Source organism: Wickerhamomyces anomalus (genome assembly GCF_001661255.1).
Source record: "Wickerhamomyces anomalus NRRL Y-366-8 unplaced genomic scaffold WICANscaffold_6, whole genome shotgun sequence".
NCBI lineage: Eukaryota > Fungi > Ascomycota > Saccharomycetes > Phaffomycetales > Wickerhamomycetaceae > Hansenula > Hansenula anomala.
The window spans coordinates 483,019-500,696 of NW_017567115.1; the positions used below are offsets into that span (position 1 = coordinate 483,019).

Consider the following 17,678-nt stretch of genomic DNA (forward strand, 5'->3'; position numbering starts at 1 on the left):
ACACTACAATTAGATTAATTTTATAATTTTTTTATCAAGTTTATACACCTTGACCAAACAACAAACATAATGAAAATGAAATAAAATGAAATGAAACGCAAAACTGCAAAAAAAAAGAAGAATAGTTGTACAAAAAGTCATTCTTTTAGAATACTTTTTTCAAATTGTGTTCATTCATATTAAAATCATCTCATAAAATTTCCTAAAAATTAACACACACAACCATTTTTCCCTTCTCTCTCTCTCTTGTAGTGACATTATTAAACCTAGTTGAAAATTTCACCAATATCACCTGGTAATTCAGAAATTTGAGTAGAGTAGAATCTTTCAATTTCTCTCATCATACCAACATCTTTATCAGTGACAAAGTTGATGGCAACACCTTTTCTACCAAAACGACCACCTCTACCAATACGATGGATATAGTTTTCTTTGTTTGATGGTAAATCATAGTTAATAACTAAAGAAACTTGTTGGACATCAATACCTCTAGCTAATAAATCTGTAGAGATTAAAATTCTTGAAGAACCAGTTCTAAATTCATTCATGATTGTATCTCTTTCTTGTTGTGATAATTCAGAATGAATAGCTGAAACTGTAAATTTGTTTTCAGTCAATTTTTCAGTTAAAAATTCAACTTTTCTTCTAGTGTTACAGAAAATAACAGCTTGAGTAACAGAAATGGAATCATATATATCCAACAAACAATCCAATTTGTATTGTTCCTCTTCTAAATTGATGAAAAATTGTTTAATACCTTCCAAAGTTAATTCATCCTTTTTAACCAAAATTCTAACAGGATTTCTCATAAATTTAGTAGTAACTTCTAAAACATCTTGTGGCATAGTGGCAGATAATAAAACAACTTGGGTAGTTTCTGGCAAGAGACGGAAAATGTTGTAAATTTGTTCTTTAAAACCTGAAGACAACATTTCATCAGCTTCATCCAAGATAAACATTTTAATTTTATCAGTTCTCATGAAACGACGATCAATCATATCGAAAACACGACCTGGAGTACCAACAACGATTTGAGCACCAGCTTTTAAGGCATCAATGTCATCTTTAGTGGAAGTACCACCAATAGAAGCATGAACGGTAACATTTAAATGTAAACCAATTGATAAAACAACTTTTTGAATTTGTAAAGCCAATTCTCTAGTTGGAGCCAAGATTAAAGCTTGAGTAGCTTTTTCATTTTCATCAATTCTTTGTAATGCAGAGATTGTAAAAGTTGCAGTTTTACCAGTACCTGATTGAGCTTGAGCTAAAACGTCACGACCTTCAGTGATTGGTAAAATGGCACGTTGTTGAATTGAAGATGGATTTTCATAACCATAAGCATAGATACCTAAGGATATAGTTAGTATAAATGAACCAATTATAATCATCATAGGGTAAAATCAGCAATTGATTAAAAGTATTAAATCATCTCTATTGCTTTTTCAATCCCCTGATTTATTGAACTCTCTACCCACCTCTCAAGATATCTTTCTTCAAGTTTAAATCATCAAAAGTGTAAACGACATTGTCGTAGTTTGATTCAATCAAATTAGCATCAACTTCAGTGATACCGTCAGAAGCCATTTTTGTAGTTTCTTTATATGTCTTCAAAAAGAATTTTATCAAAATTAAAGAAAGAAACTTGATTTTGATTCTTTTTTAATTGGGAAAAAAAAAATTTTCAGCGACGAACAGAAAAAAAAAAAAAAATTAATCATACAAAGATTATGTAATCAAGCATTGATTACGTGATATTTGGATGATTCTTATGTAATTTGAGAGTCACCGGGTGATACTAATTTAAAATGATATAATTGATGAATTAATTGTATTTTATGTTATTGTTTAATCAATTCAAAGGGTAGTTATTCTATTGGATAGTATTCTTTATAGAAATTAAATGTTTTAATCAAACAACTCACCAAACTCACCCAAAACGGAAATCAACCCGAATCAGGAAGGCGCGATGAGCATAAGGTCTCATACAATTTACAACAGAATATTAACTTCATTTCAAGTTTATATAAATCAACTTCTTTTGCATGTATATTTAATTCAATAAACAAATTCTTTGGCATATGACAGTATAATATTTCTATATCTAGTGCACAGTTCTTTTAAATTATTAGCAAATTAACTATTTCCAAAATGGACCTTTCTAGAGTTTTATTAGGATCATTCTCCATCCTTCTCAAAGTGATGATCTATTCCCTGATCCGGACCCTCATCAGAGGGTTCATCTCCCTCATCAAGACCCCTTGGATTTTGACCAGGACTTGTCATTTGTGATGTGTTGAAATCAGGTTCGGTGAAGATTGGCTGGATGTCTTTTGTCAAGGTGTCGAATTCTTGATCATCTTTAATCTCTTGCTCAATTGCATCCTGTGCTGGGTCATTCTGTGGAATGGTGGTTATGGACTCCAAGGGTTGTTCAAGTCTTTGCAATTCTGCCCTTCTTCGAACATCCTCAATTTCTTGTTCTTTTGCTAATGATTCAGCTCTTTTCTTTGCTTGTTCAATCTTGGTTTTTTTTTCAAATTCCTGGACTTGTTTAGTCTTGGTGGAGATCTTGTTCAGGATTGGTAAATCTTGCCATGGATTATCAAATGAATAATCAAAATTATTTGAAAATGAACGTTCAGGTTTTGAATCTTGATGGAATTCCCAGGGGAAGATAGGAGGTGGTTTGAAATATTCCTCTGGTTCATAGACTAATGGCTCATCATAATGTTCTTGGTGCTCCTGGTGTTCTCCATGTTCTTGTTGAGGCTCCTCGTGGTGTTGGGGCTCGTCATGGTGCTCTTGCTCTTTATCCCACTCATTAACATACTGATCCAAAGCTGGGAAGTTGAAAGCCTCAGGCTGTCCATCAACAGGAGGTTCTTCCCTTGCCGGGTCCCAATGGTGTTGATCAATCTGCACAGTTTCGAAGACTTCAAAAGATTGAGGATTTGTTAAAACTTCATTCGCTTGGTCTAATGAAGATTTAACGTGTTCAATCTCTGGCTCCACAATAGGTTCAATGTGTTGTTCAATGATTGGGGCAGTTGGAACAGGCTCGATGTAATACCTAGGTTTTATCCCATGAATAACTTGTTGAATATCTGCATCATTTCCGTAAAATTCATGGAATTTCCTCCACCATCTCCATTTCTCACCATCTGATCTGTCTCCAGAGTTCCATGGTTTTGAGGAGCCTATGAAGTGTAATAACTTGATATCATTTTGGAAGTATTTGTATGCGGGTTCATATTGGTATTGACCTGAAGGTGTGACGTTGTATAAGAATGGTAATTTGATCCAGTTTTCATTTTGGAAATATTGGTTTAGTAATCCTTGGTCAGCACCATCAAAAGATGGGTTCAATGATTGAGTTTTTTCAAACAGGTTGGAATAGGTTTCTAGGGATGGTGAGATTAGGAAAACACCTGAATTGAAAATGTCTGGCCATCCTGAATCCGGGGATGCAACGATTTGGGTTGGTGAGATTGCCATTTGGAAAAGATTGGATAAGTTTGATAATGGTAATGTATCCGCATCTAGATATAATAATTTTTCAAATTGGGTTAGTTTGAACAAGTTGATTTTGGAGAAGGTTGGTTTTAATTCAGGTCTTTTCAATAAAGATAATTCATGTGTAGAGTTTGAATGGATTAAATCCGTTTCTAATATCTCATCATAAACGTTCTAAATAGTTTGTTAGTCGTTGTTCCCGTAATTTGTTGAATGATACTCACTTTCAATTGATCCATTTCATAATCAGTCAATGAAGTTGCCAATAAAACCACCAATTTAACATCATTTGGTAAACCAAACTGTTTCAAAGTCTTTCCCAAGACCAAAGCCCCTGGTAGATAACTTTGAGTGAATAAGAGAGTAGCTATAGCGTTAACCATTGTAGTGAAAAGAGTGTGGGATGGGGGTGCCCCTTGTTAGGATAAAGGAATAAGGAAGAGATGGGGATTCCTTTGTTCTAGATGAGTTGAGCAGAGGGAGGTTGTGCTGGATGGTGATGGATCCTTGGGTTCCTTGGGAGAGAAGGTGGTGGTGATGGAAGCGGATGGGATTGGTGTTGAAATTGTTGTTGTAGGGCTTGTTTTGTTTTGTTTGTTGAGTATCAGAAGTTGACAGTTTGTTTTGGGATGTCTTGTTTGTTTGGCTGCTTGAGAGGATTAAAAGGGTGGGATTGGAGAGTGTATTATGAAGTGTTTTATATTACTATAATCTATATCATTATAGTCTATATTATAATACGTTATATTAATATATATTATATTGTATTACTATATTGTATATTCTATTTTATTAAGTATTCTACTCTATTTCTCTATTACTGATTGATATCCACCATGTGTATTCTCCAGATTGTTACATGCCCAAGGAAATACACGGAAGTGGTGGGAGTAGAGGGTAACACAGTGGTAATTTAATAATAAATACCATCATATAGCCATACTAATCTATTATTTAATATTCTATTCGTTAATATTCCTTTAATCATTTAATTCCTTTCTCTTTATTCTCTTCTATTCCATGTGATCATAACCGTTACTCTCGCTTAACCTCATCATAAAACACATTCGCGAACACAAAAAATGAATCTATAAAGCACATCTACAGTGAAACCCTTAGTTTACAAATAATCAACATTCACTATACATGTTTCAATCATTTCAACACCCCCCAATTAATATTATTCTTTTTTATATTATTATGCAAAATCCTAACGAGAGTAAGACCAGACATTTTTCAATAAACCATCATTTTGAGCTAATCTGTTTAATGAATCATCAGCTTCACCACGGGCTCTAACATAACCACTTAAAGCATAGGTTGTGAAGTTGTTTGGAATAGCACGACCTTCTTCATCAACGTTGACAATGTTGATTTGGACAGAAGCATGATCTTTAGCTTTGATGATTCTGTTGGTGGCTGAACATTTACGTGGAACGTATAATTCGACCTAGAGGAAAAGTTAGTATTGGGTTCATATTGTTATTCATGGAGTGTTGGTGTTGTAGAAAGAGAGAGTAGTTGTTCATATTTGATCACTTTCTTATATCAAAATGGTGTCTCTTGGGTATTGAAATGGTATATTCTCATACTGCACTGTACTTCATGGTTATTCATAATCTCTTGTTCATTTGAATATTCTTCTTGCTCATTCATATTGCTTATTCCTCACTTGAATACTCTCTTGAAGGGCTCTTACTTGACATCTAACCTCATCGATAAATCCTTATTCAATCATATCCCATTCTCTTTCTCTCTCTGTATCTCTCTCTCTTTTACAACATCACCCTATTCTGTTCATATCCCACTCACAAGTTGACCTTTATCGTTTTCCATTTTGTCTTAGTTGATTATAATGTGGTGTATATATCTATAAAACCAAAGTGTTTTGTTTTCAAAGGAAATGTATCAATTTGATTATTTTCACGAATTGGTGAAAAAAAAATTGTTTGATGGTTTTGAGGCCCTGTGCCCCAGCCACTACTTGTGAGCCCAAACTGAGAATCTTAGGTAATCGAGCACTCTTTCCCGCCCGTGTCTCTACCGAATTCTCTGCCTGGCCCGAGAGAAGATGTTTTGGTAACGGACACGCACTGAGTGTCAGTTTGACTAAATGCCCTAGATAGATGTCACGTGAACATTCCATAAAACCATGATTAGGGCTTTTCAAGATACACTTGATTCTACAATACTTTGAACAATGCTAAAACTATGCAATTATATATATATACACTTGTCTAAACTCTACTCAACACTGCAACACTCTCAACATGATGGGTCTGTGGGAAGAAATCAAACCCTCTAATACTTTCAATCTTATATTCTGGTCCATTAGTTGTATTATTTAAAAACCATTCAATATCTCTAGCTTGACTATGAACATTACAACTCACATAAACAACTCTTGCAGGTTTATATTCACTCAATTGGTTTAAAAACACTTCATCACACCCCTTTCTAGAAGGATCAATAATAACTGAAGTTAAATCTGATGGTGTATCAATTTTTTCAAAGATTTTTTCAGCTTTACCATCAATGAATTCTGTATTTAAAACACCATTTCTCTCAGCGTTTCTTGTGGCAAATTTAATACTATCTGCACTGACATCAACACCAACAACTTTATCAACACCTTTTGAGGCAGTTATACTAAATAATCCAGATCCACAATATGCATCAACTAAGTATAGGGGAGATTCTTTAGATTTACCTGGAATTTGTAAATTTGAACAAACATATTCTGTAACTTTTGGTAATATGGAATTATTATTTTGGAAAAATTCACCTGCACTAAATTCAAATGTAAACCCATTAATATATTCAGTGACAATTTGTCTTGATTGAGTAACACAAGATTTCACCAAGACTTTATCACCTTCATCATCACCCTCCACTAAATCCACTGAAACATTCCCATTCGAATCCTTCGAACCATCCTGTTCATTACAATACTCCAATGCCTGTGATTGTTCCCTCGTACCAACCCTAGTATGCTCCCTTAACAACACAGTCGCACCTTTCTTATAAGATTTCCAACCTTCTTCAAACTTGGCCCTTTCATTACCCATCCCCAAATTGATAATCTTAGTACCAATGACACACTCCTCGATATCCAAAACACTCTGATCACCACTCTGTCCAGCATCACCATCCCTCCATTCAGGTCTACCTTTCCGACCAAACCCCAAGGATGGCCTATAGCTCAAACATCCTTTTCTAGGAGCATCAAAATGCGGTGTCAACTTGGTACGATATCCATACTGCAATGGACTCCCCACGGTCTCACCAATCTGTGGCACTTTCCCCTGTGCAATCAAATTTGGTGCTAAGTATTTATAAGCATTATGCACAGTGTTTCTCTTGAATTCTAATTGTTGCGGATATGACAAATTTTGATATTGACAACCTGAACACTTCCCAAAATATTTACAACGGATTAATGAATCATCTCTGAGCGGTGACGCCGTGGTTATTGATAATAAATCAGCCTCCACGTAATTTGGATGTGTTTTGAAAATACGAATGGAGACAACATCGCCCTGTATGGCGAACGGGATGATGACGACCTGTCTGTGTTCTGGGACTATAGGGTGTGGGACCAATGCTAGCCCGTCACCGTTTGATGAGGTTTGGAGGACGTGGACGTTGGATACGTCTCGGTGGTATGTTGAGGTTAGTGATGGTGTGTTTAATAATGTGTTGATGTCATTGATGATTTGTTCTGGGGATAAATTATGGGTTTTAAGGATCTCTTGGATTTCGAATTGGAGGATACCTAGTGGTGATGTTTTATCTATTGGTTTAGTCTTGTATTTCCTCTTTTTTTCCTTCTTCTTCTTTTGTTGGATAGGGTTTGGTGTTGGTTTCTTGATTGTAGATGGTGGTGATCCGACTGGTGAGAGTTCTCTCTTGGGATTCGATGTGACTGGTTCCATGTTCATGACCTTCTGAATCAGTTTACTCCTATTCAGTGCTCCTAGTATAGTTTTGGTAACAAGTTTATACATCAACAACTTGAATGTTTACGTCCCATTGAAATTTTTCAATGTAATTTTTTTTTTCTTGATAATCAGATCTTTGAGAATTTCTATTGGAAAAAAGCTCATCGGTCAGTGCAGCATACTACAATATCAAAGAACCAACAAACAATAATCCATTCATTCATCAGGTGTATACTCAATAGGTAAACTAGCCTTCTCGACATTCTTAAAAGTCGGCAATGGTGGGATCCTTGTTCTCGAAATTGGTGAATCTATTAAAGTGTTTGTGATCTCAGGTTTATCAATTAAAACACCAGGATGTCCACTTTGTCTTTTTTGTCTTTTTTGTAATTGATGATCCATTTTAAAACGAGATTCTAAAGGATTTGATAAATCTGCCTCGAGTTGTAAGATCTTGGTGTGGTTGTTTAAATCAAATATGGAAATTGATGAATCTGATTGATGATTTGTCTTGAGAAATTCAGTATAATCTGTTAAGATTAATGTTATTGTGGATATTGGTAATGATGAACCATTTTTAATGAATTCAATAATCTTGGTTAGGTTTTTAAAATCATGATATTGTTTATGATATTTATAATTCATTGTCCAGAATGGGATTGAACCATTCAATATTTCAAATTTTGAATAATAATTTAAATTTTTTTTAACATTTAAATGGTTTTTTATAAAGATCCAATTGATTTTAATCAATTCCACAATTATTATACTTATTGTTTTATCATTTAATAATTTGATAAACCTTGTTAAATGATACTCTAATTCCATTTTCCTTTGTCTATTGAAATAATTTGCCAATATTGATTCTAAAATCTCACAAGTTTTCTTATGATTTGAATTATTGAGTGATGATAAAAACCTTATATATCTTATAATAGGTTTGAATTCATATGGAACATAACTTATTATTGATAAATAAACATCATGGATTTTGTCATGATCTTGTTTATTAGCTTGTAAAAACAATGCATAGTTTAACCTTATATCAATGAATTTTATAGGGATGAATAAATTAACAGCCTTGAGATAAATTGAATTGATATTATCAAATTCTTGAGGATAATTATCCAAGTACCAATCAAGATATTTATACCAAAATTTAGGATAAAGTGCAGTAGGTATTAATGATCTTTCAAATGTGGAAATTGTTTGTTGTTTAGTTAGATCATTTGAAGTATTTGAATGTTTTGTAATTTGGAAATTTAAATAATTATCCCAATTATCAAATTCTTGCTTAAATACATGTGATAATGTGAAGAATGATTGCTTAATCTGTGATTCAAATGGCCATATCTCTGCAACATAAGTTTGTGTGTTTAAAAATACATTATTGAAATATTCATCAACTAGTTTAATCTTGTCCTCTTCATTAACACCTTTAGGTATGGTTAAACCTTCTTCTAATTCAACAATATCATCAATTGGAACTGATTGTCTTGTTGTCAAAAACATTTGATAATATTTGGAATATTGATGTAATGGGATCTTGATAACTTGTAATAATATTTTCAATACATTATTTAAATTTCCTTCATTTTGTTCAAATTCCAAATATTTATCCCATAATGGATGTGATAAAAATTGATTCCCCACATATTTCAAACCTTTTGTAAAATTAAATCTAATCTTCTCTTTATCTTCATTAAAATTTGATATTAAAATTGTCATATAATCTAACCATAATTCTAAAGATTGAGGGAATGAATCTAAAGAACGTACCAACACTTTAATTGATTCGTCAATCCCATAGATTTGATATATTAATGAAACGTATTTCTTCCAATACCCGAAAAATAAGGGGAATCTTGTTAATAATTCATCAAATGTTTTAGTTATTGTTTGTTTTATGATTTCTGTTGGTGATGGATATTTTATCAACAATTGTTCAGTTAAAACAACTAAGGCATCCCATGAAGCAAGATCATTGATATTTGAGTCCTTTTTAGTTAGTTAGGTTGTCTTTTATGGGGCAAAAGAAGGTATACTTACAACTTGTTCTCTAGCAGCTTTCCATTCTGGATTATCATTTAAAAAAGTTGGATCGATAACTTGTTTATCCACTCCATTATCTTCAGATTCAGCAGGCTGTGTAGGGAGTCTTATGGCACTGAAATCACCAATCACAAGATCATCTGAGGACATCTTGAAACTAATTGAGTTATCAAAATAATTGATTCTTTGTTGATGTTTTCGATTCGAAAAGTTTATTATGCCAATTTGAAAATTCGCGAAAATCCAGACAGCCGGGTGATTTTCGCGAATTGATATTCAATTGAATTTGAATTTTATTGAAAACAGATTAAAATTCAATTGAAATCAAATCGAATTGAGAATTGACAATTGCTAAAGAATGACACAGGTTGTTGGTTACAAAGTGGAGTTGTTCTTGAAGAACGACACCAGTGTGAAAGGGGTCGTCAACAAAGTGGTGGACAAGGTGCTTTCGTTGGATAATGGTGAGTGTGGGAAAATAGTATTAATTATGTGCAAATGTACTAACTAATAATCCAAGTTGAGTTCCAAGATGGGGCACAGTTGGCTCATCATGCTGTCCCTGGTAGTGAGATTAAAGATTTGAAAGTTATTGATATGCCTAAAGATTCATCAAAGAAAAAGAAGTCAACTAAAAATGAAAAGATATCAAACAAGAATAACAACAACAATTATGATAATAGTACAAACTCAACACCTGTACAACAACCTCTTCAAGATGATGCTATACTGTTCTATAGAAGCAATACACCTTCTAGAGAGACTGAAAGTCGTTCCAATGGCGGGAATAAAAAGAAACTACTCAAGAGAAACATTTATAGTAATGATCATGATATTACATGGGATGATAATATCGCACAAATCAAAAATGATGATTTTGATTTCGAAAGCAGCACAGCTGGGTTTGATAAACATGCTGCCCTGGAGGAATTTGCAAATAACGATCATATTGACCCATCACAAAGATTGGCTGGTCATAATAAATTAAAATCACCAGTGAAGACAACATATAACAATGATGAAAATGTTTTGGATAGTAAAGTTGATAAATGGGAACAAGAATCACGTAATGGAAGCAATGGCAGTGAAAGAAAGACAAGATTGACTGAGAAAACTGCAAATAATTTGGCATCATTAATGAATTCCGGTGCATCATCATCAACAAGTAGACCAAGATATAATAATAGATCACCATCCCTGGAATTTAGAGGATTACAATTGATTTGCTCAGAAACAAAAGATACATTACCATTAGCTTCACCAATCCAACTCTTGGATATTGAAAGATTGGCATTTGAAAGTTTTAAAATATCATCTCAATTAATAGCTGAAAATGCAAGTAGAGGTATAACGGGATTAGTTATCAAGATTCTTGGTGGAGCATCAAGAATCTCAAACAAGAATCATAACCTGCCACCTTTGGTGTTGTTATTAGTTGGTAATAATAGATCAGGTGCTAGGGCTTTAGCTGCAGGTCGTCAATTAACAAATCATGGTGTTCGAGTAATTGCATTCACATTGACAGATTTCAACTCTGTTGATGAATTTGATGAGAATGTTAAACATCAATTGGAATTATTTCAATTATCTGGAGGGAAATGTACCTCATCATTATCAGGATTAAATAAGATTGTTTCAGATATTGATACACCAATTGAATTAGTTGTTGATGCATTACAAGGTTTTGATACAAACTTGTCAGATCTATGGGGAGATGAACTTGAATTGGCATTACAATTGATCCGTTGGGTTCAACAACAAGATATAGGTACTTTGTCATTAGATATACCTTCTGGTATTGATGCAGGTTCGGGATTGATTGGCGATGTTGAGATCATTGATGCTAAATGGGTTGTCAGTCTAGGGCTACCAGTGAATGGTATACTACATGCATATTCTAATGGTGCTGCTCAGAAAGGTGATTGGACTCACTATTTGGTTGATGTTGGATTACCATTGAACTTGTTCAAGAAGGGTTCTTTGAGGAAATTTGACCGCAACTGGTTCGGTGGTGAATGGTCTGTTTCTCTTGAGATCGTGGAGAAGTAGCTCAAATACTTTGTACTATATAATTAAGGAAATGAATTGGAAAATGTAATTTAATGAGTTTATAAAATCTTTTGTAAAACGCATTCGCGAAGGCCTGTATTTTTCTGGTTTTCGCAGGATTTTTTTTTCCCTTTTAAAATTTGGGAAAAGCAAAAAAAAACGCTGCAAACAAAGTCAAAAGAACGCCAACAACAGATTAAAACCAATACTGGCTCCAAAAAGTTAACGCTGTTTCATCGCCGCTAAAAAGCATCCAACCAATCATCTTTTCTCAGCACCGCTCACTCAGTCCCTCAGCGCTCTTGCCACTACAAGAAGAGGAAAACAACCAGCCAGCTCGAGTCAATTTTTGAGCTTGTTAAAGAGGGAGAGCTTCGTGTCAAATCGATAAGAAAATTAAACTAAAACAATCATAAAGAGACGGAAAAATCTCGTGTATTCCATTTCAAAAGTGGCTCTGGTTTGAATATTGTCTGGAATCATATCTTGAATTCCAAGCGTGTTTATTGTTGTCATTCACTACATTCCCCAAAATACTGATAAGAGTACACCTCAACGCCCCATCCACAAACCGAGAGAAACATACAAATACAATATAATCAAACAATAATAAAGATATCAAGACACATTATATAATGGGTATTTGCTGCAGTTGTTTATCAGGTGAGTACTTTTTCCTATTGTTACAAATTCCATCAATAGTACTAACAATTGAAAAAAAGGTCGTGAAAATAGCGATGCATACCAGCCGTTGTTGGCTGAAAATGAACGTGAAGCTATATCTGCCTTACTCCAATACCTTGAAAATGTATGTGTTACTACACTTCAAATACGCTTATTAGTTACTAACATTCCATCTTTTAGAGACAAGAAGTTGATTTCTTTAGTCATGGTCCATTAAAAGCATTAAGTACACTAGTATATTCAGATAATATAGACTTACAAAGAAGTGCTGCTTTAGCATTTGCAGAAATCACCGAAAAAGATGTCAGACCTGTTGATAGAGAAGTTTTAGAACCTATATTAATATTATTACAAAGTTCAGATCCAGAAGTTCAAAGAGCTGCATGTGCAGCATTGGGTAACCTGGCTGTTAATAATGATAACAAGATCTTAATTGTGGATATGGGTGGGCTAGAACCTCTAATCCGTCAAATGTTGAGTAGTAATATTGAAGTTCAATGTAATGCAGTTGGTTGTATAACAAATTTAGCTACTCAAGATGATAATAAGGCCAAAATTGCAAGATCAGGTGCATTAGTACCATTGACAAAATTGGCTAAATCAAAAGACCTTAGAGTTCAAAGAAATGCAACAGGTGCGCTATTAAACATGACACATTCAAATGAAAATAGACAAGAATTGGTAAATGCAGGTGCTGTACCAGTATTGGTTTCACTATTATTATCACAAGATGCTGATGTGCAATACTATTGTACAACTGCCCTTTCAAACATTGCAGTTGATGAAGCAAATAGAAAAAAATTATCACAAACAGAACCAAGATTAGTTACACAATTGGTTCAATTAATGGATTCAACAAGTCCAAGAGTTCAATGTCAAGCTACTTTAGCCTTGAGAAATTTAGCTTCTGATGCAGGTTATCAATTGGAAATTGTTAGGGCTGGTGGATTACCACATTTAGTGAAATTATTACAATCTTCTCATCAACCTTTAGTCTTGGCTGCCGTTGCATGTATTAGAAACATTTCAATACATCCATTAAATGAAGGTTTAATCATAGATGCTGGATTCTTGAAACCATTAGTTGCATTATTAGATTATAATGATTCTGAAGAAATTCAATGTCATGCTGTTTCTACTTTAAGAAACTTGGCTGCAAGTTCAGAAAGAAATAGATTGGCTTTATTGGATGCTAATGCTGTTTTGAAATGTAAAGAATTGGTATTGAATACACCAGTCAGTGTTCAAAGTGAAATTTCTGCATGTTTTGCCATTTTAGCATTAGCTGATGATTTGAAAATTAAATTATTAGATCTTGGATTAGTTGAAGTTTTAATCCCATTAACTTTTTCAAATAATGGTGAAGTTTGTGGTAATGCTGCAGCTGCTTTAGCTAATTTATGTTCAAGAATTAATGATTATAGACAAATAATTTCAAGCTGGGAAACTCCAAATGAAGGTATTTTAGGATTTTTAATTAGATTTTTAAGTTCAGAAAACCCAACATTTGAACATATTGCCTTATGGACTATTTTACAATTACTGGAGAGTGGTAATAATGACGTGACTAATTTAATTAAAGAAAATGAAAATTTAATCAGTGCTATAAAGAAATTGGCTGATGCAAATTTCTCAGCTTCACAAAATAATGCAAACTTTATGAATAGTCAAGATCAATTCGAAGATCCAAAAATTGAACTATACAATTTGACACAACAAATTCTTCAATATGTGAACTAATTATAAAGAATAAAAATTTGTTTCATGTTTGTCATTTTATTAATTTTGTCTGGTTTAGCTTTTCTTTAATTCTTTCCACTAAAAAAGCTTGTTTAGTAATCAAGAAGATCCAAAAGATTTCTAAACATGTATTATCATCAATAGTTGTTAATTATTTTTTTGCTGTTGTGTTCTTTTTTTTTTTCTCCCTTTGTCAACTATTTTGCATATGAACTTTAATAAAATGAGATTTTATTTATAAAGATTTCATATAGATGTAATTAAAAATCAAGGATGCAGAAGATCAAATTGTCATGTTTTCAGTGATCAGTTGTGTTTCTGGGTAGGCCATTCCATATGTTCTTAACTTTTGAAGATGTGGTTACTCAAAGAAATTAATTAAATTCATCAAAAATATGAAAAGATGACGTGAAAGTGATGGTTTAACTTACAACGGTGGTGCATACATCAGAAGACTAGGTATTGGCTCGTGCAAACTTCTCAGTTTCGAAAAATCCGACGAACACTAGCTGGTTATAATATTTAGTATTACTAGGTATAGACCGAAAACTGGACGAAGTACAATATCAATGACGTGTTTGATTAGAGCCTGTTGCATTTTCTTTCGCAATAGTCTACAACATCAATCCCTTCATAAATAAAACATAACTCATTAATCATAAGACTTGACAATATGTTCAAGTTTTTCCACAATATCAATAGAATGAGGCCATTTACAGTGTCTAATCAAATCCAGTCCATAACAAACAACACCAACAGTATATTCCTGTCTTTTCTTATATTCTTTAATCTTTTGAATTTTCAAACTTTTTACATCTTTCCCATCATCATCAGTTTGACTATCATCATCACGATCATTTGCTTGTTTAGCAATCAATTCACAATAATTATGTGCTTGTTCCCTTGCAAGTGAATGTATAATATCACCTCTTCTATCAAAATATTTTGAAGGTTTCAAATTCAATTGTTCCCTGGACCCTATTTTTAATTTTCTTTCAAGATCATAAAAACAATTCTTCTTTTCAAAGCACCAAATAATCATAGTTGCAATTAACACTGACGGTGGGACGTGGGAATAAGTGTTTATGGTTTCTTCATGTTTATAAACCAGCGTGAAATATTTACAAGCTTCAATAACGGCAATTTCAGCATTTGAAGATCTTGCCCATTGTTCCACCAAGACTATATTTCTTTCATGCTCCAACTCTTTTAAATCCTGATGGAATTTAGTTGATAATGGTTTATTATATTCAGTTGCAAACTTAGATAATGAAGTAATATCAGCATATAATGTGAATAGCCCAACATAGAAAAAACTTAAATTGGCCCAACAGGCATTTGTGGGACCATAGTTGTTTAATAGCACTTGACTTCTAATTTCAGAATATTTATTCAAGGTATCTTCATCAATACCACTATTATCATTAATTCTATTAGTTAACCCTTTCTTGGGATCAACTGTGTTTAATTGATCATCATAAAGTTTTATATGAAGATCAAAATAACCTTTCCAATTAGCAAAAGCCAATTCCAACTTGTTGAAAAATTCATTCAATCTATTTTGTGAAATGATTCCTAAATCAAGTAATCCATGACCCCTTGCATGCCAACAAACTCTTATTAAACTGTGAAGAATAATATATCTTGAGAATAATGAATAACAGTTTAATGAAAATTCTCTTTGATTTTCTCTATATTCAGTCATGAATGATTTTAGAGTCCATAAAAAAGTTGGCCATTTCCCTAAAACTTTATTATTGTATTGATTCCCCGAGCCTGACGGTAGATGAATATATCTTTCCATAACAACTTTAGTGAACTTATCATCTTCTTTAACATTTGCAGGGTTATTCACAGCACCTGGTCTTGTTGGTCTTGTTCTATGTTTTTGAAGATTATCTGTTGTATCATTTGCATGAATATTTAATTTTGGCCTTGTGACTAAACTATTTGGCTGGATTTGATAAGCTGCAAAGAATTCTTCGGGTGTTGATGCGTTCCACACTTGATCTGAACATGGTAACTCTGATTTTATATCAAATTGTGATAATTCAGCTCTATTAAAAGTGATGTGTTGAGTATCACAAATGTATTCAAAAAAAACTGTTCTTTTAGATGTTTCGTAATAAATCCATTTTTGCCATTGTTCATACAATTCTTCACTTGTTGAATCTTTTGACTTATGAATAACTGGCTCTGCACTCAAGTTTTCTAAAAACCCACTAAATTTCAAATATAACAGATTTGAACCATGATCAATTTGGGACATTTGTGTTAATTTTGTATCACCAAAGTTTTTCGCTGAGAAATTGTGTAAAATTAAAGCTTGCATGATTGGTAAAGATAGTTGAGTATCTTCATCAATGACATCTTTGATCCTTCTTCTAAAATTTTTGTTGATTTGGATTGATAATTCATATTCTAATCGATCAGCTGTATGAGCCATGCCGATAATCAAAATACTAATCAATAAGTAAATATCAGCCTTATTAGGATCAAATGTAACTTGATGAATTATAGGAAATGTTTGAGCAAAATTAAACCAATATAGATCCATATATTCATCCAATCTTGACAATGAAACGTTTTTCAAACTTTCCAAATCTGAGAAAATTTCCAATATTTTCAACCTTGTAGTTTCATTAATCTTGAATCTTTTACTACCAAACATATGGGTGTGAGCATCTGTAACATTGTAGCTAGCAGGTGCAATGTCAAATTTTGTAGTAGCATCAACATCGATAACTGCACTTTCAGGATGTGAGACCAAGTTATTCTCATTCAGCATCTCCTCGGGGAAATTATCAGTGAATAACCATAATAGATTATCAATAAACCCACCACTCATATCTAATAACGATAAGAACTCTTTGGGACTTTCATCTAAAGAGTTTGTATCTATGCTATGATCACTATTTGAATAGCTCCTTTTCAAATGGCTTGGGGATGATGGATTGTTTCTATTTTGCAAAAGTTGTGAATTGATTCTAATCAGATTTCCAAAATTAACATCAACAGCAGCTCCAGACAGAGTTGAAGATGAAGAAGGCCTTATAATTGAAGGTTGTAAAGGTGGTGTATAGATTTTTTCATCATAATCATTCAAAAAATTGGCAATTCTCAATTTTTTATAAGGATTTGAAGAAACTTGTGACTTCTCATTATTAGGTTCATTGAAAGTTGCAGGACTAACAGCTTCACTACTTGTTTGATATTGGTCAACTTTGTTATTATCAACTCCGGAAAGAGGTGTAGTTGGATTATTATCATTAGCACCACCACCACCACCAGGAACAGCACCATCTTCTTCAATGTTGTTGGTTGTAGCTTTAGCTTTCTGCTCCACCATTTTTTGATGAGAATGAGATTTACAATGCTTTGACAACATATCTCTTCTAGTAAAGCTTAGATCACAAGTTTCACATTTAAAAGGTCTAATGTTTTTATGGTTCAGTTGATGTCTTGCCAGAAAATCCTTTCTGGAGTAGCTTTTCCCACAAGTTGGGCACTTGAAGACGGCAGCGGTGGAGTTATTGGATACGTTTTTGATCATTTTGACTGTTTCAACCACATTTCCTTTTGAATTGCCTTTGTCTTTGATGAAGTTTGAAATGATTTATATGCTTTCCTCTTGTTGTTGGTTTTTGTCGGTTTCCTTTGCGGGGGAGGACCCAGACTGTATGCTAGAGGGAAGCT

General features: G+C 33.3%; 8 protein-coding genes across 8 annotated transcripts; 2 read left to right on the forward strand and 6 right to left on the reverse strand.

Annotated features, from left to right (window-relative positions):
- Nucleotides 1-18: 18 nt before the first annotated feature.
- On the reverse strand, nucleotides 19-1,587 carry WICANDRAFT_46746 (uncharacterized protein; the record flags this gene model as incomplete). Its single annotated transcript, XM_019182598.1, has 2 exons — nucleotides 19-1,351; nucleotides 1,479-1,587. The coding sequence occupies 2 exons, from the start codon at nucleotides 1,585-1,587 to the stop codon at nucleotides 267-269; spliced, it is 1,194 nt and encodes a 397-aa protein (XP_019036778.1). The 3' UTR covers nucleotides 19-266.
- A 300-nt stretch (nucleotides 1,588-1,887) lies between these two features.
- WICANDRAFT_96868 (glycosyltransferase family 8 protein) lies at nucleotides 1,888-4,016 on the reverse strand. The gene is made up of 2 exons (XM_019186546.1): nucleotides 3,741-4,016; nucleotides 1,888-3,690 (listed from the first exon to the last, which is right to left on the reverse strand). The coding sequence occupies exons 1-2, from the start codon at nucleotides 3,897-3,899 to the stop codon at nucleotides 2,179-2,181; spliced, it is 1,671 nt and encodes a 556-aa protein (XP_019036779.1). The 5' UTR covers nucleotides 3,900-4,016; the 3' UTR covers nucleotides 1,888-2,178.
- A 710-nt stretch (nucleotides 4,017-4,726) lies between these two features.
- Nucleotides 4,727-5,352, reverse strand: RPS21A (40S ribosomal protein eS21; the record flags this gene model as incomplete). Its single annotated transcript, XM_019182260.1, has 2 exons — nucleotides 4,727-4,966; nucleotides 5,329-5,352. The coding sequence occupies 2 exons, from the start codon at nucleotides 5,350-5,352 to the stop codon at nucleotides 4,727-4,729; spliced, it is 264 nt and encodes an 87-aa protein (XP_019036780.1).
- Nucleotides 5,353-5,753: 401 nt separating this feature from the next.
- Nucleotides 5,754-7,451, reverse strand: TRM2 (tRNA (uracil(54)-C(5))-methyltransferase; the record flags this gene model as incomplete). The annotated part of the gene is made up of 1 exon (XM_019182276.1): nucleotides 5,754-7,451. One exon carries the CDS (start codon nucleotides 7,449-7,451, stop codon nucleotides 5,754-5,756), a length of 1,698 nt encoding a protein of 565 aa, XP_019036781.1.
- Nucleotides 7,452-7,673: 222 nt separating this feature from the next.
- PRP39 (Prp39p) lies at nucleotides 7,674-9,458 on the reverse strand (the record flags this gene model as incomplete). The annotated part of the gene is made up of 2 exons (XM_019182279.1): nucleotides 7,674-8,879; nucleotides 8,946-9,458. Coding segments are annotated over 2 exons (1,719 nt in total), but the record flags the coding sequence as incomplete, so codon positions are not given.
- A 409-nt stretch (nucleotides 9,459-9,867) lies between these two features.
- EDC3 (Edc3p) lies at nucleotides 9,868-11,558 on the forward strand (the record flags this gene model as incomplete). The annotated part of the gene is made up of 2 exons (XM_019183832.1): nucleotides 9,868-9,973; nucleotides 10,030-11,558. The coding sequence occupies 2 exons, from the start codon at nucleotides 9,868-9,870 to the stop codon at nucleotides 11,556-11,558; spliced, it is 1,635 nt and encodes a 544-aa protein (XP_019036783.1).
- A 635-nt stretch (nucleotides 11,559-12,193) lies between these two features.
- Nucleotides 12,194-13,982, forward strand: VAC8 (protein anchor VAC8; the record flags this gene model as incomplete). The annotated part of the gene is made up of 3 exons (XM_019185143.1): nucleotides 12,194-12,221; nucleotides 12,281-12,366; nucleotides 12,423-13,982. The coding sequence occupies 3 exons, from the start codon at nucleotides 12,194-12,196 to the stop codon at nucleotides 13,980-13,982; spliced, it is 1,674 nt and encodes a 557-aa protein (XP_019036784.1).
- Nucleotides 13,983-14,634: 652 nt separating this feature from the next.
- WICANDRAFT_35292 (uncharacterized protein) lies at nucleotides 14,635-17,535 on the reverse strand (the record flags this gene model as incomplete). Its single annotated transcript, XM_019182291.1, has 5 exons — nucleotides 14,635-15,352; nucleotides 15,425-15,731; nucleotides 15,843-16,885; nucleotides 17,138-17,219; nucleotides 17,283-17,535. 5 exons carry the CDS (start codon nucleotides 17,533-17,535, stop codon nucleotides 14,635-14,637), a joined length of 2,403 nt encoding a protein of 800 aa, XP_019036785.1.
- Nucleotides 17,536-17,678: the final 143 nt, after the last annotated feature.

Bases quoted from the DNA above. Each gene is read 5' to 3' on its own strand.
- WICANDRAFT_96868 (XM_019186546.1), bottom strand. From the start codon at position 3,899: ATGGTTAACGCTATAGCTACTCTCTTATTCACTCAAAGTTATCTACCA. The intron at 3,691-3,740 runs GTGAGTATCATT...CAAACTATTTAG, and splicing joins ATGAAATGGATCAATTGAAA to AACGTTTATGATGAGATATT.